At 36.9% G+C, this 20,646-nt stretch overlaps 4 protein-coding genes across 5 annotated transcripts; 2 read left to right on the top strand and 2 right to left on the bottom strand.

Moving 5' to 3' along the window:
- Nucleotides 1-976: 976 nt before the first annotated feature.
- On the top strand, nucleotides 977-4,805 carry LOC141611240 (uncharacterized). The gene is made up of 7 exons (XM_074429736.1): nucleotides 977-1,091; nucleotides 1,383-1,548; nucleotides 2,192-2,250; nucleotides 2,362-2,480; nucleotides 2,633-2,873; nucleotides 3,111-3,234; nucleotides 4,446-4,805. Exons 1-7 carry the CDS (start codon nucleotides 1,032-1,034, stop codon nucleotides 4,523-4,525), a joined length of 849 nt encoding a protein of 282 aa, XP_074285837.1. The 5' UTR covers nucleotides 977-1,031; the 3' UTR covers nucleotides 4,526-4,805.
- A 375-nt stretch (nucleotides 4,806-5,180) lies between these two features.
- Nucleotides 5,181-8,744, bottom strand: LOC141611241 (uncharacterized). 2 transcript variants are annotated; one of them, XM_074429737.1, is made up of 4 exons: nucleotides 8,394-8,744; nucleotides 6,795-7,084; nucleotides 6,102-6,290; nucleotides 5,181-5,598 (listed from the first exon to the last, which is right to left on the bottom strand). In XM_074429737.1, the coding sequence occupies exons 2-4, from the start codon at nucleotides 7,038-7,040 to the stop codon at nucleotides 5,515-5,517; spliced, it is 519 nt and encodes a 172-aa protein (XP_074285838.1). In that variant the 5' UTR covers nucleotides 7,041-7,084; nucleotides 8,394-8,744; the 3' UTR covers nucleotides 5,181-5,514. The 2 variants fall into 2 exon arrangements, with proteins under 2 accessions (XP_074285838.1, XP_074285839.1); XM_074429738.1 differs by lacking the exon at nucleotides 8,394-8,744 and adding an exon at nucleotides 7,577-7,601.
- Nucleotides 8,745-12,916: 4,172 nt separating this feature from the next.
- Nucleotides 12,917-14,576, top strand: LOC141611239 (cold-regulated 413 plasma membrane protein 1-like). The gene is made up of 4 exons (XM_074429735.1): nucleotides 12,917-13,138; nucleotides 13,812-13,919; nucleotides 14,028-14,098; nucleotides 14,191-14,576. The coding sequence occupies exons 1-4, from the start codon at nucleotides 12,966-12,968 to the stop codon at nucleotides 14,442-14,444; spliced, it is 606 nt and encodes a 201-aa protein (XP_074285836.1). The 5' UTR covers nucleotides 12,917-12,965; the 3' UTR covers nucleotides 14,445-14,576.
- A 235-nt stretch (nucleotides 14,577-14,811) lies between these two features.
- On the bottom strand, nucleotides 14,812-19,264 carry LOC141611238 (uncharacterized). Its single transcript, XM_074429733.1, has 4 exons — nucleotides 18,660-19,264; nucleotides 17,475-17,670; nucleotides 15,969-16,100; nucleotides 14,812-15,479 (listed from the first exon to the last, which is right to left on the bottom strand). The coding sequence occupies exons 1-4, from the start codon at nucleotides 18,989-18,991 to the stop codon at nucleotides 15,372-15,374; spliced, it is 768 nt and encodes a 255-aa protein (XP_074285834.1). The 5' UTR covers nucleotides 18,992-19,264; the 3' UTR covers nucleotides 14,812-15,371.
- Between the last annotated feature and the right edge of the window lie 1,382 nt (nucleotides 19,265-20,646).

Raw genomic sequence — 20,646 nt, 5'->3', positions numbered from 1 at the left:
GCAATGCAACTACGACTAATTGTTACACTGTATTAGCTCGTAAGTTGCATGAATAGTCACATTCTGAATTAAATTCGAGAATGAGATTTATACAAAGTCAAAATTATATCCAAATTTTGACTTTAAGCATAAGTTAATGTATCTACCTTGTCAACTTAGTAGTTGTATTACTACATCCTACAATCTCCCAAAGTCTACTAATAATACACACTTCCAAGTTCCATCTCCATTGTCAACACTTCTCTTCATCTTTGTCGTCGGAGCCGCCACCTTTCTGTATCCTTATACACACTTATCATATCGACCTCAATTTAATCCTAATCAAATTATCCAATTGATACTGGATTTTTTGGAAACTTTGAATTTGGAGCAACTATTAACGTTTTACTGATTAAACCCGAATTTTTTGGCCCGATCCAATCCTGGATTGATGCTAAGCTTTCTCACTATATATGCAAATTAAATTGAATTTCACTAAGGCCATATTCTTTTGGATTGAAACTGTTTGAACTAAACTGAACTGAACTAATAGAGCTGAACTTAACTAAAGAGAGCTGAAATGAGCTTAAATTAAGTCCAAAAGCCTAAATCAAATAAAAGAGTTATTCAAAATATCGTTTAATTTAAGAATCAATCATAATGTGCCTATAATAGCCTTTCAATTTCTCTACTGAAAAAAACACAAATTTCAGTCCATTTTGTCTAAACCTAGGTAATCCGGTCTTGAACCGTACCAGACCGAGGATCAAAGATCAGGCCTAAATACATTCGGTCAAGCTTCGGTCCGGACGGAAACTTGCTCAGCTCTATTTACATCGATCACCCTCTAACATGAATTACATATTGGGCCAATTACACAAGCAATAACTACAATTGGGCTGCCAACACAACCCAAACATTAATTAGTCCAAAACGATGGGCTTAAGCCCAAATTATAGTCTTTTCCCATCTTCTTGTTCCCCAAGCTTCTTGCAATTAATACTACGAAAAGTGTCGTCGTTTTGATTTCAAAGTGTGAACAAACATAAAAAATGGAATTCGTTGAAGAACAAGGCAAGAAATCTCATTCCCAATGCTCTACTCTTTTACTGGTAACCTCTATTTCACTCTTTTTACACAACACGATATCGAGGCGGAGTTAGAAATAAAACTTTTAAACTCGTAGCGAATTTTCCTCATGTTGTTTTATATTTCCGCTAACATCTAATGTTAACTATTTACCCCCTTGCTACTCGCTAGCTCAGCCCCTATAAATAGTTAGATTAGATTAATCTATTTAGTAATTACGCCTCTTGCTACCAGCTGGCTTTGCCCCTAGATTAGATTAGATTACATAATTAGGATATGTAATTAATGATTTAATTGGTTTGAATTGGAAACAGCCGGCGTTATCGATAGGAAATGTAGGGCAATTAGCAGTAGATTTGATGATATCAACAACAAAAGCTGAGAGAATCGGGTTTTTAGACGATCCGAATGTTCTTCCTTGTGTTGGTAATGATGCTTATGGTCCTCTTCCTGTTGGACTTCTCAATTTGCCACTTGAAGGTTGTATTCTCTCCCTTATTTGTTTTTATTATTTCCGACATCTCAATCAAAAACTTAAGTTGATTTTGATATAAGGGTTTAAGGCAGTTTAGGGTTTTTGGGCTCTGATACCATATAAGAATGCTAACTATGTCAAAAAAATAAATAAAGCCGAACGATATGTTGCTGTAATAATCTTATCTTGTCTTCCTTGTGCATTGTTCAGTTATACAATGCTTTTAGCTTGGTTTAGTTTGTGTTTATGATGATATTTAATTTGTTTAGAGGGTTAGGTTAAGAGATTGTTGGATTGTCGGAGACTGTGCTCATCGAGCTTAGTGTTGATTTTGATCTTTGAATGCTGTTTGTATGTCTGGTTCGTTGTAAACGATGATTAGCTTGTCTTACACTCTTACTAGACGGTAGTAACTTTCTTGGTAGACACTCTCATGCTATTTGTCTATTTGAGTGTAAGACCAACTCATTTAAGTTAAAAAAAAACCACCCGTTTCCCATTAGCCTGCAAAAATTGAGATAGAAGTTATAACCACCTTGTTATGTGGGTCGGTCTCATGAAAATCTTTTTATCAGGCTGTGTCAGTGTCTCACATGAGAATTTGTGACTAGATGATACGGAGATTGATGTTTATACCCTTCTTTGCAGTGTATGAATTAGAGGCCAATGAGTTGACTTTTGTTCAGCAAAGATCGCCGGTAGTTAAGGTATGATTTCAAAGCTTGTGCTTGCTATGATCTAGGAAAAGATTGAGACCATTATATTAGTCTTTTTCGACCTATGGGAGTGTATAAGTTTGGATATTGTTGAACTTGTAGGGCATGATGTTGCAATTTGCAAAAAATTTGGCTGATTTTGCTGTTGCTGCTGGGAAGAAGCATGTTATTTTGCTCTCTAGCTTGGACTTCGGACAATGGCAAAGGGTCGATATGTCAAGGTATCTCACGTAAAATATACAGACTAGTTTTCTTAAATTGAAAGGGTTTAAAGGCTGATTATCTTTATCGTGAGTTGAGTTCTTGTTCCCTACGGCTTGTGAGCTTTGACTCATTTTGCTTCAATAACTTTTTGAGTTTACCATTGTCACAGTGGCATGCAAATACATTATCTCTCAAGCTCCAATGCAGATGGAAGTGATGAAGATTGTGAAAAACTTGGGTGGAAGAAACTGCAAGAATACAACCCTTCTCAAAAACGATGGCAGTATCTTCAAACAGTTGCAGAAGGGACAAATGTGGAGGAAGACGCTCTTCCGTCTGATGATGATATGGATGAAGAAGAAGATTATCATGCAAGTTTGCCTTTTGCTGCACTATTTTCTTGTTTCAAGGTACACTGTGTGTTGAAAGGTTACGTTTCAAGCATTTTTCTAGCACCTTCTTTTTTTTTTTTCCTTTTTTTGTGTTTGGATATGGATGTATCTGGCATGCACACATTGCTTTTGATGTAGAAATGATGAAGAAAGATTGATCTCGGATACTAGATATTTTTACTTCGTCAAGTCTCACTTTGATGTCTCCTGCCACTCAATTGTGTCTAACTACATGCTTTTTTGATGATTGGTCAGGCGAGAGGGCTAACGGTGACCTGCTTGCTATGTTATTGCTCTGAAGGAGATAACATAGCCGACTCCATCAATCTTGCTAGCGCAGCATGCAAAGTTTTGGAACAGAAACCAAACAGTGTACCAAGTAAGCTGGTTCAAACTCATGTTGATTGATTCCTAGATTCTTGCTTCAGGTTTTTTCATACATGTGGTCAGTTTATAATTCTTGTTGATGCTGTTGTATGCCGTAATGGTACTTGAGACATGTTTCCTTGCATATAAAATCTCAACCAAAACCTAATTTTTTTATACTCGTATATAATTTAACATGCCTTTTTACGCTTCTTTCTCTTGTGAAGTAGTGGTCCTTCGATGCAGTTCTCGACGCAATTTTCATCTTGGGTCATTCGGAAACAACCTCTTTGTGTTGCTAACACAAGGGTAAGGCTGCGTACATCCGACCCCCCCTTACCCCGCAATTTGCGGGAGCCATTGAGGCACTGGGGTAATGTTGTTGTTGTTGTATATAATTGAACATGCCTTTTTAGGTCGTAGTGTCAAATGTGTATAGTAGTTTTAGGTAATCAGTTCATTAACGGAACTTTAGTTTCAGGTGTTGGTAATTTTGTTGAAATGCTATATTGCGATCTCTGGGGTTGCTAGGGTTAAACTATGTTCGTTTTAGTTGGCCTGAAGCTACTGTCTAACATAATAGGTCTTATGACTCTTTAACACTGACATCTGATGTTTGTTGAATCTCTGATTATTTTATTAGAGGAACCAAGCATCATGATATAGGGACTTTACGATAAACTAAGATGCAGTAGCTCTAGATCTCTGGTCAAGTGGTCAGTCTTACTTACGTTTGGTCAATGCAACTTTATCCATTCGACCTTGTCTTTTGACCTATAAGTTTAGGAATTCTGACTTATATTGCACTGAGATAGTGACGAGCTATGTAAGGCTGAATATGGATACCATATGCTCCTTGGTAACTTTGTAATTATTGCTTTTACGTTGCCTTGCTAGTGACGGAACTTTTCTTTTTCAACATTCTACAAACAATTTCTCTTGATCTGGTTACAACGTTATCATCTTCACTAGAATGATCATGATGTGAAATTCCGGATTTTCTCGGGTTCAATCTTACTCTATTGTATTCACCTTTTAAAAAATCAACGAGTTTCTTTTGGAGTGCCCTAGGTGTTCATATTGTGATAGTTATTTTTAGTAGAGTATTTAGATTGCATGTAGCCATGTACACAGAGTCTTGGAATCACTGTTGTGTAAACATCTTCATGAATTAATAAAATGCCCTCTGCATTCAAATGCTTACACATTTGTTCTTGTTTTCAGTCAGTGGAGATGGAGGGTGGATCATCCCACTTTCATGGAAGAGCGTCTATGGACCGCCCCCAGACATGTCAATGTTCTAGACTAATTGAACCTTGAATCTTTGGCCACTGCAATCTGTGGAGTGTCATTGATGTGTGTTACTATTCAGAGTGAAACGCATGACCGAACTCGTGAAGTTTCAAATTGATGTAGACTGCTGTTGGTATGGGAAACCGTGAGGCAACATTGGCTTAATTTAAGAGATCTATCTCCTTTTTCTCCCGTAACTAAATTAATCTTAAGACCTTACGGGATAGGAATGTTCTTTTGTAACTCGAGAACTAAAATCTTGTGATATGAAATTACACGACTTTTGGCTTATGAGTTATGAATCACTTGTGTATTGGTCTGCTAGACCGCTACTATGCTAGCTGCATACGTACGCTCTGTTGCTGCCAATTATTGGGCTCGTTGCTATTGTGTGAGTGCTGGTGTGCGTGTGTGTTCTCAATGGAAACTGAACGAGTCAGGATTTGGTTAGCTTCAAAAATGTTGCTGTTTACGGATTATGTATTATCTGTTATTCTGTTGTGGAGTCCATATGAATAAATTCTCCAGTGCTGTCATGAATTAAAAGAAATTTCGACAAGACTTCAAAAATTGATCAGTTTCTTAACTTCTATTACGAGCAAGTAATGCACACCTGGTAAAAAGACCTGATACCATAAAACTAGTAAAAAAAAAAATGTGTCAAACTTGATGAAAAATACCGCATTTATTTCTGTTGGAGAATTAGAGGTGATCAAAGTCTGCATAGTGCATACATCCGACTTCCCTTCACCTCGCAAATTGCGAGAGCCATAGTGACACTGAGTTAGAAATTCTGTGATATACATTAAAGGAGCTACAAAATCGCACACTAATATCCATATTTTTAATTTCTAAGGTCTGGATAACTCCCTACTTCAGGTTCATTTCGGGACAAAATTCTCTGACTTCATCCGCAGCCCAAAATAAAGAACTATGGCATACAACTCTATAGTTCTTCAACTCTTGCTTATAAATGTAGCGGAAATGTAACCGCTGGGCATCACTTAGAATCATGCCTAGCACTTTCCTCCGCTCGGGTAACTGCATCCATAAGAACATCAATTGCCCAGTTTTTCACATCCTCCTGCACAACCAAATTAAAGAAGATGAGGGTTCTGCCAACTAAATCAATGTTGTACAGTAAATAAAGATGCGACTTTGCATAAAAATTTTCTTATTTTGCCAATAAGACCCTAGTTATCTTTTTACTGATGGTTCGTGTGGAACTGTCAACATGAAACAGGAAAACATAAAAAAGTAGGCAGAAAGGAAATCAAAGGAAAAAGTTTGGAACTGGAAAAAAGCGTTGAGTAGAAAGAATCAGAAAAGATGAAAAATACAGTAAAATCCTCCCTTCATTTATGGAGGTGGCAATCAAATCACTCGGGTACCAAAACCTTTCTCAAGAGAACTGTAACTTAATGTACTGCTGAGGAACGAGCATAGAATAACAAAAGTACGAAAACAGATAACCCCGGTCATCTAGCTCAAATGCCAGCATAGTACCATCATGGTCTTAGGACGTAACTTAAGACCTAAAAGAACTCGAAGTATAATAACTAGCAGGAAAAGGATAGCAACAGTCACCTTTTTTGGTGCTTCTTCTGTCCTTATTCGAGCATTAGGGCGGGCAAGCTTCGACTCAAAAGGTGTCCTAGGCCTTACTTCACGAATTTCATCCCACTCCTCACGACTTAGCATTCTAACTGATCCTTGACCCTCTGGTGCATTCTGTATTCTTCGTTCGATCAATTCTTGAGATCTTGACTCATCAGACTGCACAGTGACAATGTAATTATTATTATTTTTTTTTTTTGGTGTTGACCAGGAGTATCCCCTCCCGACAGCTTGGGCAATCTCCTTCGGGGTACTGAAGGCAAGTTTGGCTTTTTCATTCGCAAGAATCAGAAATTGAACCCCTGACCACTTGTTTAAGAGATGAGAGCTCTTACCACTCACACCAGCCAACTATTATGAAAAGCAGTAAAAACAAGTGCGACCAATGTATGTCCTATTCTCCTGAGTTACTCATATTCTTCATGCAACCTTGTCCTTGTGTACTTGTGTTGAACACTTAGCACTCATACATAAGAATAATGCTTGTACGCTTTATTATAAACCATGAAATAGCAGAGTTCGACACTTAATACTTATATTTCAGATTTTCAGTGTCAAGCCACATACTGTAATATAACAGATATTGCATCACCGTCAGCATCGATAATGAGTTAAAAGGTATTATAAAGGAATTGGGATTTGGGGGAAAAGCAGAAGCGATACCATCATGAGGAGTTTCGCAAATAAGGCAACCCCAACAGCAGTTAGCATCATTGGCATCGTAGCAGTGTCCAGGAATGACCTGGATTCCGGAACTTCAACGAATAGCTCATTTTTCTTTGGGTTACGTAACCTCCTCCTTTTCTGCAGATCAGCAACCTTTCTCTTCAAACTTTCGCTTGGTCTTTCATGGGATATCGTATGCAAGCTTCTCTGTAACAGAAGAACTGTTTGGCGGGATTTATACATGACCCACTTACACCATAAACAGATCTTGCTCTTCAGAAGAAAAACTATATAAATAACATAATAATTAAGATTAGTCATAACAAAATCAAGCTATAGCCTATATAAATTAACAAAACTACGAATTGACAAAACTAAAACTCTCCCTCCAGATCTTTATTAAAGAGGAATATTAATTAGGTTTGTAGGAGCGAAAATGTATCTCACCATTTTCCTCTTTAATCCATACTTTTGGGCTACAATTGTTACAATTACTAGTATAGATCCCGCGCAATGATAATCTAACATGTCTGAACATAATAACAGCACAAACAGCGAACTCTAATCACGAGTACATGATTCTACACTATGTTACGATCACTACATTGAGCATTCACAATCAAATGCATCCTAATTTTAAATTAAAAGAACATAATAAGAATCAAAACAGCACTCAGCAATTGGTAGAGACAGTTGCCCCAACTGTCGGTAGGAGATACTCCTGGTCAACACCAAAAAAAAAAATTGGTAGAGACAGTAGAAAGAGCAATATTACATACACTCCACACAGTGGCGGAACTTGAAGTCAAGGGCGCGGAAACATCAAGACGGGCAAACTGACAATGTAATACTCCCTCCGTCCCGGTCATTTGTTGTCCTTTGGTTTTGGCACAAAGACCAAGGAAAAAGAAATGGGTCAATTACTAAATGACAAGTGGAACAAATTGAGTGTCAACGATCAAATTGCTTATTATGTTCATTCTCAAAATAGAAAGGACAACAACTCACCGAGACACCCCAATATGGAAAAGGACAATAAATGACCGGGACAAAGGGAGTATAAGGTAAACTCGGAAACAAAAAAACTCGGAAATTTTAACGAAAAGAATCAGTTTTTCCATTTCTCAAAAGCGACTGCCCGAACTAGCCCCCCATAATTCCGCCATTGATTCGACAAATACGGCTACCGACACAATCGCTGATTTCTATTAACTGTTGAATGAAGGTTTAGGGGTTTATTAGAACAATAGGTCTTGGTATAGACGGGTGGGGCGAACAGACGGGTAAAGACCTCTAATAAAATGGGTAGGGGGACAAGGTGGGGCACCCCATGTGCTTTCCACTTTATGACAAATGGGTATTTTGTGAGGGGAAATGGTATCCGTCTATACGTATAGACGGATAGTGTCCATCTATAATGAGAATTTGTGTTATTAGAATTCAATTTTGCGCAAAATATAGCATCAATTAACAAGTACAAAGAAGATAAAATGGAAAATGCAAGATTTATACAATTAACACAGTAGAAAAGAAGGTTAACAAACAGCATCAATACAAGTAGAAGACAAGAATTAGGGAAAAGATTGAATTTTTTACCTTGATTTTGGAGGAAAAGATTGATGTAAAATTGTAAAATCGCAGCAAACTGACACCCAGATGTTGGAATTGGGCGAAATCAATAGGGGTGGGTACTCGGAGTTGTTTTCATTCCGAAAAAAGACCGAACCACTTTCGCGGCTAAAACCAATCCGACCCGATCGACAAGATTTGAAAAGACTGATTCGAGGTATCAAATTGGCTTGGAATCCGAGTTGACCCTATAAGAATTTGACCCGAGCTTTACTAACTAGTAATTGACCCAACCCCAAACCACCTCACCTGAAAATGAGTCGATGATAAGTAATGTGAATTGACCAAAATGATTTGAAATAATTATTTGGAAGTCATAAACTGTATCATCTATGTTAAAATAAGTAATAAATTACCAAACCTAATACTATATGAATAAGTCATTCTTTTTCAAATCAAATAAACTAATAAAATTCATCTTAATCACTAACTTGAAATGCCTTGACTCGAGTGACCTAAAATGACATCTCGAAATCCAAAATGTGTTGCCTCAATCAAAACTCAGCGAACTTGTTTGTAAGGTTTAGGTACTTCATTGTTAGTTAAATTTTCAATCATATATTATACTTCATTGTTTATAAATCATGTATGTTAAGTCTTACAATCTTTTAATCAGTTAATGGATTATACAATCGGTTATATGTATAACCAGAATAATTTTGTTGAGTTTGTTTATTAAGTTAATGAGCTCAGTTACTTAGGGATGGCAATTATTAGTTAAACCGAACCGACCGAAGGAAAAAATCTGATCTAAACCCAACTCTTAATAACCCATACTCGATCCATTATTTAAAAACTCATATCCAAATCCACTATTGGAATACCCGAACCAAATCCAAACCCGGTCCATTAGTACCCGAACCCGATCCATTCAAATATATTTGAGAATTTAGGCTTTATTGTACTTGAAATTTCAATTTTGCCATATAAAATGAATTTTTTATATAGTCAAATCAAGTTTTGGATCGGGTTTTGGTGGATTGGTATGGATTTGGAGCAGGTATGAATTCGGAAAAAGTATAATGGATTGGGTATGGATTTTGAAATTTTGGATATGAATCGATAATCCATTAAATTTAGTGGATTGGGTTTGGATCTTGCAAAAACCGATCCAACCTGATCTATTGTCATCCCTGAGTTACTGAGTTAGTTAATTACTCTGTAAAAGACAATTTCATTACAAAGTTATAAGGTTCAGCTATAAATTTAGCAAATAATAAACCTACGGAGTATTTCCTAACAAACCCTAACCCACCAACATAATACTAGGCTAAAAGTTGAACTTAAATCTCATACCTACGAATTACTCAATCTTATATCAGCAATTCTTCCTTGTGACGGTTACAATTTTGCGATGGGCAAATGTGACCACTTTTTGATAAAATGTAATCACTCAAGTACTGTTCATAAAATGTCACCTATAAAAAAAACACCTAGGTTGCACGAAAACGGACACAGACACAGACACGAACACGACACGGACACGCGAAACGGTAGTTGAAAATTTTTAGGACACGGACACGGCAAAAAAAAAAAATCAATATACATATTAAAATAAGGGACGTGCTAAATCCCTCACACAATTTTACTTAATCCCGCACATTTTTCCTACTTATTCCAAGTTTACCCCTCTCATTTCTCATCCTCAGAGAAAGAAAAAACAAAAAGAAACAAAATTGTAACAGTACCCCATCATCTTCTCCCCTGACTACTGTTACCCTTCCCTCCGACTACCACTCCCCCGCCGCCTCCCAGCGCTGACAACACCTTCCCGTGCCCCTTCAGACGCCAAACACTGCCTATCCTCTCCCTCACCCAGTCGACGGCCGCCCTACACCAACGGTCAGATCTGGTAGCCACTGTGCGTGACTCCCGACGCCAACCACCAGTCCACCACCTGTCCTCTCCCTCACCCACTTCCTTGTCGACCACCCTGCTGAAACTGACGATCATCAACAACCAATCTCAACAACGAAAAATCAAAACCCTAATTGAAAAACCTTTTTAAAAAAAATAAAAAAAAAATTAAATCAATCAATTGATCTAAAAACAATGTGTATTGATAAAATTGTTGATGAATGGCCTAAATTATTTGTGATATGTGTGAAATTTAGATCTTTAATTGTCAAATTATTTAGGTTTTGAGAGAGATTGGGGAAGGGGAGAACCTTTTCAATTTTTGTTAGATGAAGGGTAGAATTGGAATAATGAGGCAAAGTGTGTGAGATTTAGTAAATAGGTGTCAATCAAATGAATTAGTTAATTCAATTCAATTCAGTTCATGTCTATCAAAATCAATTCAATTCACTTTAGAGAATGTCAATCCGAAAAAAACAGGCCTAAGTTAAGTACCTTTTTTTTAATCCATTTTTGAAATAATGGTCAAAAATAAAATATTTGTCGTTTTGGGTCGGTTTTGAAAATATTTGTCAAAATGGTGTCCACGTAGGCTCGGGATTTCTGGACCTAAAACACGCCACTACAAATGGCGTGTTTATAATGAGTAGGGAAAGAAACTTCATTAAAAAATGGACTAAAACAAACACGCCATTGGGAATGGCGGGTTTCAGAGGGGAAACACGCCATCCCCTATGGCGTGTCTTGTGTAATTTTTTTTTTTTTTTTTTTTTTTTTTTTTTAAGTTTAGTCAGTTGAGTAAAAAAATTGTTGTAAAGACACGCCACTACTAATGGCGTGTTTCCTTCACAAAACACGCCATTAGTAGTGGCGTGTTTCAGGTCTAGAAATCCGAGCCTACGTGGACACCATTTTGACAAATATTTTCAAAACCGACCCAAAACGACAAATATTTTATTTTTGACCATTATTTCAAAAATGGACTCTTTTTGTTTTAAAGAGCTAATTTAAGTCCTAAGCAAGTAAGCTTAATCAAATGGGAGTAGATGTGATTGATCGGAATCTTGCACATGACTCATAATTCATGTTTGAATAGAGTATAGAGTATATAGACCCACAAAAAAAAAAGAGTCGTAATCTAGATTGTGTGTGATTGGTGCCGACGTTGGGGGGATGGCCCATTAAATTGAATTGAATTATTAAGTATGTGTCATTTAATTGACATACACATATACATAAGGTATCAAATAATATCGTGGATTTGCCAAACTGGTGTGATAACAACTACCAACTATTTGCAACTTAGTTTTATTGCCACCTATACTTAACTACTACTTTCTAATCTCCACGTAACTCATACTACTCTTTATATTTGTCTCATCGTCTCATAATATAATACCGTTATACTCTACTTATTATTATTATTCGTACATCCTTGTATTAATATTTAGGTTTTGATAAGCCGTGAAACGATTTTTGTTTTCCTAGAACTTTTTACGGATATTAATGGACAGAAATTTTAAGTAAGGTGTTTGCCGATGAACATTTTCGTAAGCTCTTAATTGTTATGAGGTGATGGTTATACTTGTGTGGTCGAAATTGTCTATATCAATCATTAATGAGACATAAGTTTTAACGTCCAAGAGCATTCTGAATTAACTTATACTCCTCTCGAAGAAACTAGAATTACCTTTTCTTGCCAGATATGAAAAAAGTGTTATTACATACCAGTAGTACGACTCTGTGAACTATACTTGTTACTCCCTCCGTCCTGGTCAATTGTTGTCCTTTGGTTTTGGCACAAAAATCAAGGTAAGAGGAGGGGGTCAATTACTAAATGACAAGTGGACCAAATTAACCAAGTTGTGTAGTCCAGTGGTAGCCGGGTTAAACCTTAAAGCTTGCAGAAATGCAGGAGTTGAGAGGTTTCCGGGTTCGACTCACAGCTGGGGCGATGATCACTTGGCCACTGCAGCTCCCGAAGGGGGTGGCTTACATGATCCATGTGGTGGTGCGGGAATGCATGAGCCCGGGGGAAAAAAAAAAGTGGACCAAATTGAGTGTATTGAGTGTGAATGATCAAATTGCTTTTTAAGTTCATTCTTAAAATAGAAAAGGATAACAATTGAACGAGACACCTCAAAATAGAAAAGGACAACAAATGACCGGGACTATTTACACAGCAAAACATAAAAGTACCATATTAGTGGATAAGTCAGAGTTACTTATTTAAGGTCTTACTTAACATAATACTCAATTAGTGAAATTAATATCAAGTGGACCACATATCTAATTTTAATTACAACAAAAGCTCTCCAATAAGCTACTACTACTATATACTTCCTCCATTCAACTCCACTCTACCAATTTGTAAAATGCACAAGTATTAAGGTAACAATAAACAAGTAATTAAAGTACAAATGGATTTGTGCAAATTGCTTTATTAAATCTTGTTGGCTAAACTTAGTGGGCCATTTAGTGGCAATTTGTGTAAATAAGATGTTGTCATTAGGACAAAAGGGTCATTTGGCATTCTTTTTTTGGAAAGTGGTAGAGTGGAGTTGAATGGATGAAAATAGAAATATGGTAGAGTGGAGTTGAATGGAGGAAGTATTGTGTGTGTATATATATGTGATCTCTTCATCTATAATATTCTCAAGATAAACAACAAAAATAGTGAAGATGGAATACCTAAGGATGAAGACACAAGACACAGCTGCAAATGTTGAGGTGGTGAAGAATGACTGGAATGAGGTGACATCTGCTGTTCACAAGCTTGCTTCTCATACTCTCAAGTTTGCTGGTTTGGGTCTCTTCACTATTATCTTTCAATGGCTTGCCTGTATTTCTGCCATGTATGTACTCCCTCTTTCTTTCATTTTTTTTTTCATTTATATTGCTCTGTTGTTGGATTGTCTAATATACGGGTTTGAGCTGCAGATGTCAGCTAGTTTAGCTGGTAAAGTCAACAATATAAATTTCCTTGTGGCTCCCTTACATAGTTACATGGGTTTGATCGAGTTGCAGATGCCCGGTAATTTAGCTGGTAAAGTCATGATGGGTGGTAGTCATGACTGGAGTTTGAATCCCTTCAACAATATAAATTACCTTGTGGCTCCCTTACATAGTTACATGGGTTTGATCGAGTTGCAGATGTCTGGTAGCTTAGCTGGTAAAGTCATGATGGGTGGTAATCATGACTTGGGTCTGAATCCCGTCAACAATAGAAATTTCCTTGTGGCTCCCTTACATAGTTACATGGGTTTCAGTTGCAGATGTCCGGGTTAGTTTAGCTGGTAAAGTCATGATGGGTGGTAGTCAATTAGTCATGACTTAGATTTGAATCCCGTCAACAATATAAATTTTCTTTTAGCTTCCTTACATAGTTACTTAGGTTTGAGCTTGATCAGGCTTCAAAAGAGAAATTTAAGTCAGTTTTTCATGAATTCCTAGATTTCAATATTTCATCATACTCACTAGCTAATTAAGTATCTTATGCTCATAATTCGCTACTGATTGTGGTTGCAGTTGGTTGCTGGTACTGGATAAAACAAACTGGAAGACCAATATTCTGACAGGATTGTTGGTGCCTTACATATTTTTCAGTCTTCCCGATCTGCTCTTTTCGTTCTTGAGGTGACGTTTATCGACTAACCTGCATCCGTCCTACTTATCCATAGCCAAATACTTTTTACATCTGTAGTAATCTCTATAATACCATATAACTTTGCTTTGTAATAACAGGGGGGAGATTGGAATGTGGATTGCTTTCGTAACTGTAATATTACGCGTTTTCTTCCCTAAAAAATTCCCTGGTATGCATTTCACTTCATAATTTCGTATATATGTTAATGTTCCTTGAGCTAGATTAAGCAAGGTTGTTAATGTTGAAATCGTGTGGATGCAGATTGGCTAGAATTGCCAGGAGCAGTGATACTGATAATAGTGGTGGCGCCTAGTTTGATAGCTGGCTCGGTCCGTGGTAACTGGTTAGGAGCATGTGTGTGTTTGGTGATAGGAGGTTATTTGCTGCAAGAACACATTCGAGCATCGGGTGGTTTCAAGAATGCGTTCACCAAAGCAAATGGGGTAATGAACTCGATTGGCATACTACTTCTGTTTGTATATCCGGTTTGGGATATCATCAACAGCATAATTTAGATGCCGCCATCCACACAGTCTCTTACATTTTTCATGCTGTCTGTATTCCTTGTACCATTGTTTGTTTATGATTCAACTATCTTCTCATTTGAAGTGAAATAAACTCTCGAGTCGATGGCATATTCACATCCATTGTAGGCTTGTAGCTCATCATCATCATATGCACTCGATTCAAAATGCAGTATCGCCCAACATTACAGATCTACAGCAGACTTGATGTAGACAATGCAAAATCCATCCGGTGCCTCGGCCAAAACTAGATAGGTAGCCAAGGACCGCGTTAAAATAGAGAAAAACGAGTTCTTTTTTTTAACTGAAGTAATTAGTAGATTGGTAATCCTATTTTTCAAATAAAAAACTGAGGAAGTAATCAAATCGAAGGCACAAATAAAATTTTATGGTATCTGATAATCAAATGCAGCGATGATTAACATGTCAACTAATTTAGCGACTCAACTTAATGTAAGGAACATAATCGTGTATCAGGATTTATTTTCACCACCACATATACATTGCCGGTTTGCATCTGCTAGAACTGATCAATCTTGAAATATCCTGATCAAAATTGTCTCGTCCTTGAAAATTCCAACACCCTCTGGAAATCAGAATTCAGCGACTAACTCAATACTCTCCTCGTTTTGCTGTATATGCCTTTCGACAGCTTATCACAGTGACCAGCTGACCTGATAATGAGCTCATTGTACATTTCGCCCTACTTCATCGACTCATCCATTCTGCCATCTTAGTCTAGTTGAAAGTATAGTTGTAGCAAATACTTCACGTCTCTTCAAACTCAAACTTTCCAAAATTCTAGGGGATACAAAAAACAACTACTAGCAGGACATCATGAGCCTTCTATTTTGATCTTTTTACTATTGCAATTTGATAAGCTGTACTTGCACCAGTGCAACTAGTTATTCCGATTACCTAAGCCCTTTGCTCAATGCTTGCTCCAGGTCCATATATCAAACGACATCGATCAATGAATGAGCTAACCAGTCGAGAAACCACCTCCTTGAAGAACATTGACGCCACCTGTGTTATACAAGACACATGAATGTGAGTAAAGGATAAATAATTTGTGATTAAAATGTTTCAAGGCTTTAAGAATGCAGCTGACGCATGTTTACCAATACACAAATTCCCTCACATCAATCCATAAGAAGTGACTTTTAGAAAGTCATTTATTTGCCGCTGAAGGGTGTTTACCAACACACCAGGGTTACTGGATTCGCTTAGTTGCCAAACGAATCGTGAATTAATTCGCGCCAATTACGAATTCGAATTATATCGAATTATGGTGTTTGGTTATAAAATTATGCTCCATTTTGAGCAAATTGCGTATTTGTATTACGAATTCGAATCTGGTACGAATCTGGTAACCATGCAACACACAAATTCCCTCACTTAAATCCATAAGAAGTGACTTAGAATAGCTGTCTATCTGCCTTTTATGGTATTATATTAAAGAAACTTAGAACATACTTCCTGCAGAGAAAAGCAAAAGGAGGTCAGGTGCATTACCTGCCGGTAAAGGGGAGACCGGAACTTGAAATCAACCAAGAAGTAAACACTGCAAGTCTCTGGAGTTGGCCCTGGACTGAACTCCCACACGTTGATCAAGTGCTCAAAAAGGTTGCTCTCCGAAGAGGTAGTCTGATATGAGAAATAAATAAAAGCGGTAAAAATTGGCAACGGTTAAACAGAAGTTTCCCAGTATGTAGCTATAACCATGGGTGAGCACCATCATACTACACTGACCACACCCAAAACCCCCCAAAAATCAATCTGAATTCAAGCAGAAGTAAGATGGCATGTATGTGCCTCAAAAGGCAGTTTAACTCAAGTGTATGCTTCTACTGGGAGGAGTCACACTTCTATGAATTCTCTGAATTTAATAGAAACATTTCTCAAAACTAATATAAGCAATAACTCCAATTTGATCTAATTAGCTTTCTTCGGGTAAATGACCCAATTTTCAGTATGGGTATTATATTAAAAGACTTTATATATGGAAAAGCTCATTCATCTATACATTTTCACAGACTAAATCAGGTAATAAGTATTTGTTGCGCACTTGACCCCGTACCAACGGAGGATACAAAGTCACTAACCCTCGTCTTTCCTCTTTAAAATGACCAGGTTTTCTCACTCACAAATGTGCCCTCCTAGTTCAGAGAAACAACCTATAAACCACTTAAACAAGAATTCTTGAGAAAAAAACAATCAGAATCAGTAACTTAGGTTCATCTTTTCAACATCACCGTTTAAACACCAACAATGAAGATACAGTCAGAGGCTCTAATGTTGATTGATATTTGAGTTTCAACTTATACATAGATTGACAGTTTTCTAGTAGAACACAAACGTAAAGAGGCACTGCATTTATCAAGATTATGCATACTTGTGTAAGCAGCCTAGGTTGATGCAGGTTATTCAATATTACATAAGATGTACAAACTCAAGATTAACGATGAATCAAAGACTAAGGCCTAGTTTGGATACCAAAAATGGTGGAAAAGGGCAGGGAAGGGGAAAGATGGGAGGGGAGGGGAGGGGAGGGGGAATAGAGGGAGTGAGTTTTCCCTCCAAATATTTCATTTGTTGGAGGGAAAATAATTTGTCTTTGGAGGGGGAAATGGATCCCTCCATTTCCCCCTCCAAATCTCGCACCTCCATTTTGCTATCCGAACCATGGAAATACTCTCCCTTCCCCTCCAATTTACCCTAACCAAAAAAGGCCCAAGGCTTAGTTTCGATTCAAAAGAAATGAAGGAAAAGGGAAAAGAGGGAAGGGAATGGGAGGGAAAATGGAGCGAGGGACTTATCCCTCCAAATCGATCTTTTGTTGAAGTGGAAAAAAGTAGCCTTCTAAAAGGTAAATGAAGGGACCCATTTTCCCTCCCATCCAAATCCCTCCACCTCCATTTTGTTACTCAAACAATGGACATTTCCCCCTCCAAGTCCGTTCCCTCACTTTCCCTTCATATTCCCTTATCCAAAGATTAGTTAAGGCAATCGAGAACACACCTTAATCATTTTTGGCTTGTCTAGCACAACACGCGAAACATAACTCTCAATTAGAAACTTAAAACCAATCTCTAATTCAGCATCAAATGTTCCATCAGGGTAACGACGAAGTATATCTGATCTTTGACACCAAGGTAAGAAATCTTCATACAAATCTACAGCCGCAACAACAGCAAAAATCTGCTCCGGAGAGTATCTGCATAAATAAACTCTTAATCTTAGGAAATATCAACCCTATGGAAATTGCATCCATGATGCAAGAATGTTATCCAAGAGACGTATTATTGGCTTCTAGTCCCTCTTCAACAAATGAGTGATATACGAGATTCTATGTAACACTTAAGCACTCTCAAAAACAAATTCTTTCTTCATAGTTACGGGAAATAATATCCATCATATTGAGCAAAGGACGTGAAACAAGAAGCTGCTGCAAAATATTGCACAAGATGGAGGGATACAAAAGTATAAATATGTCACCCGCGGTTAACTTTCCATATGTTCAATATATGGACAAATCTAAAGCTCTAACCATAAACTTTGAGTTTCGACAATTGACACTTAAAAAGTTCTTTTGATAACAGAAAGGGAGTTCTTTTTCTCAAAATCTCTCAAACAATGGAGAGATTTGGTTTATCAAGGAGGGATGATTCCTCCTATTTCCTACAAACCTTCATCCAAAAAAGGGAACTTACCCTCCCCCGCTCCTTCCAAATCCCCCTATCCAAGCACTGTAGTTCAATTGTGATTTCATGAACGACTACATATCAACATGTTTGTAATCAAAACTCCTCTTATTAGTTCAATCGCGATTACCCACTCCTATTCTCTAAACACTGCCATGCCGTGTTTTTTCATGCGAGATATACAAAGACGTATTAAGAATATCAATAAAATTGTAACAACTCATAATCTCGGTTTCAGCTTCTTCATCCACAACTAATCCCAAATGCGTTAAATTAACCGAATCACACTAACACACCTTCCATCAATCAAAATTCAGCAATGAGAATCGATTCATAAGCCAATTAACATGAAGATTAACAATAGTAGATGAAATTCATAAATAAATAACAAAAATATCATAAATTAAGCAATGACAATCGATTCATAATCCGATTAACATGAAGATTAACACTAGTAGATGAAATTCATAAAAAAATAACAAAAAGATTGCGAAAACCTCACCCAATTACAATTCTTTCTTCATGAACTTTAGAAAGAGCACTTCCTTCGTCACCATCTCCGCAACCTAAAAACAACCTTTTCTGAAATTTCTCACCACACCATTTCTCATCATTCAAATAATTACGATTACATTTTTTATTAAATTGCGATAACGAAGAATACGATTGAATTCCAGCAATGCTGCTCAAACAACGAATCGTAGAATAATTCCCAATTCCGCCTACATGTAAATCAGCAAAATTCCGGTGTCGAATGAACGGTATCGTTTCAAGTTTTCCAATTAATCTGCATCTTTCAATCGCCTTCAATGTCGTCAGAAATTTCGGCATCATATTTAATTAATTCGTACCAAAAAAAATTAATTATTTGATTTTTTATGGAATTTGCAATCGATTATTTCGAAAAGTATGGATCGGAAGGTTATGATTGAAATGAGGATGATCAATGTGGTGATGATTGATAGGAAGAAGGGGATTGAATTGCAGATTATTGTTGGTAGGAACCCTAATTAGTATCGAGGAATAGGTGGTGCATAAAATTGGGGAAAAAATTAGGAAATTGGGAGTAATATTTGACGCCCTTTTTTGAGGTTTGAAGGGAGCTATTGTTTTTTCTTTTTTTTTAATTTTTTAATTAATTACCCTTTGCCCTTTGGAACGCTATATGTCAAATTGTCAATGGTCAATAGTTTACGACTTACGTACGACTTACGAGTGCTACCTATTATATGGCAGCTAGTTTTTTCTAAAGCGGAGGTATTCATCCTCTATTTATTAAATGAATAGGTCAATTTATTTTTTTCCCGCCAAAAAAATTATCTTTTAATTAGACTTTTAACTTTTGCATTCTACCTTTGAGCCAAGTCTAATGTAAATATGATTCCCAAAAAATATTATATATAACTTTCTATTCTACTATGTGCTAAATGTAGATCATATCAATGATCTTACCCAAAAATAACGTAAAAATTGATTGCTACATATATTATTTGATTGCCAGAAAATGACGTCAAACACAACCTTTAAAAAAAAAAAACTTCCAAACACCACCTTTAAAAAAAAAGTTTGTAAAACACAACCTTTAATAATTTTGTTGTTGTCAAACACGACTTTTTGCCCGAAGGACTTAACATTTTGCAATGGGATAATTTTCAGTCGATGTTTGAGATAGCAAACAATGTCGGTTTGAGGCGTTTTTGGACTCGTTGGAAAGGTGGAAATACAAGCTTTCCAGGGGTTATAAATACGATGGTCAAAGGTGGCCTTATGTGGGGTCTATTGATGTGTAAAGTAAGCCTGGTCGGAAAGATTAGCGGGTGGTCGGAGATTTTTAGTGGGTCTTTTAAAGAGTATATGATACTTTGTTTGGTCTGAAATTTGGTATGTAGGTAGCGGGGAGTGTAAGGTAGGCCGTAGTTGTGTTGTTTTTTGTGGTTGTTTGCTGTAAGCGGTGGTTTGAGGTGAGTGAATTGACCCACAAAAAAAATCCTATTTTGACATTCTTTTGAATGTTTTTTACCTTCAAATTAGCTCCCCTCGAACCACCACTTGTAGCCAACAACCACCATAAACAACACAACTAAGACCTACCTTGCACTCCCCGCTACCTATATACCAAATTTCAGACCAAACAAAGTATCATAAACTCTTTAAAAGACCCACTAAAAATCCCCGACCACTCGATAATCTCTCCGACCAGCCTTACTTTACACAATAATAGACCCCACATAAGACCACCTTTGACCATCGTGTTGATAACCGATAGAAAGCTTGTATTTCCACCTTTCCAAAGAGTCCAAGAATACCTCAAACTGACATCGTTTGTTATCCCAAACATCGATTGAAAGTTATCTCATTGCAAAATGTTAAGTCCTTCAGCCAAAAAGTCGTGTTTGACAACAAAAAATTTATTAAAGGTTGTGTTTTACAAACTTTTTTTTTAAATGTGCTGTTTGGAAGAATTTTTTTTTAAAGTTGTGTTTGACAAA

Source organism: Silene latifolia, chromosome 11 (genome assembly GCF_048544455.1).
Source record: "Silene latifolia isolate original U9 population chromosome 11, ASM4854445v1, whole genome shotgun sequence".
Taxonomy (NCBI): Eukaryota; Viridiplantae; Streptophyta; class Magnoliopsida; order Caryophyllales; family Caryophyllaceae; genus Silene; species Silene latifolia.
Note: the sequence above shows the minus strand (reverse complement) of the source record. Positions and strands in the feature narration are given on the sequence as shown.

Coding starts and splice junctions, on each gene's coding strand:
- LOC141611240 (XM_074429736.1), top strand. CDS start 1,032: ATGGAATTCGTTGAAGAACAAGGCAAGAAATCTCATTCCCAATGCTCT. Junction 2,251..2,361: donor AAAGATCGCCGGTAGTTAAG/GTATGATTTCAA, acceptor TTGAACTTGTAG/GGCATGATGTTGCAATTTGC. Junction 3,235..4,445: donor GAAACCAAACAGTGTACCAA/GTAAGCTGGTTC, acceptor TCTTGTTTTCAG/TCAGTGGAGATGGAGGGTGG.
- LOC141611241 (XM_074429737.1), bottom strand. CDS start 7,040: ATGTATAAATCCCGCCAAACAGTTCTTCTGTTACAGAGAAGCTTGCAT. Junction 6,291..6,794: donor TTGCGAAACTCCTCATGATG/GTATCGCTTCTG, acceptor GTCACTGTGCAG/TCTGATGAGTCAAGATCTCA. Junction 5,599..6,101: donor CAGAAGAAGCACCAAAAAAG/GTGACTGTTGCT, acceptor TTGGTTGTGCAG/GAGGATGTGAAAAACTGGGC.
- LOC141611238 (XM_074429733.1), bottom strand. CDS start 18,991: ATGATGCCGAAATTTCTGACGACATTGAAGGCGATTGAAAGATGCAGA. Junction 17,671..18,659: donor GAAGAAAGAATTGTAATTGG/GTGAGGTTTTCG, acceptor TTATTTATGCAG/ATACTCTCCGGAGCAGATTT. Junction 16,101..17,474: donor ACAAGCCAAAAATGATTAAG/GTGTGTTCTCGA, acceptor TTCTCATATCAG/ACTACCTCTTCGGAGAGCAA.
- LOC141611239 (XM_074429735.1), top strand. CDS start 12,966: ATGGAATACCTAAGGATGAAGACACAAGACACAGCTGCAAATGTTGAG. Junction 13,920..14,027: donor CTGCTCTTTTCGTTCTTGAG/GTGACGTTTATC, acceptor TTGTAATAACAG/GGGGGAGATTGGAATGTGGA. Junction 14,099..14,190: donor CTTCCCTAAAAAATTCCCTG/GTATGCATTTCA, acceptor GTGTGGATGCAG/ATTGGCTAGAATTGCCAGGA.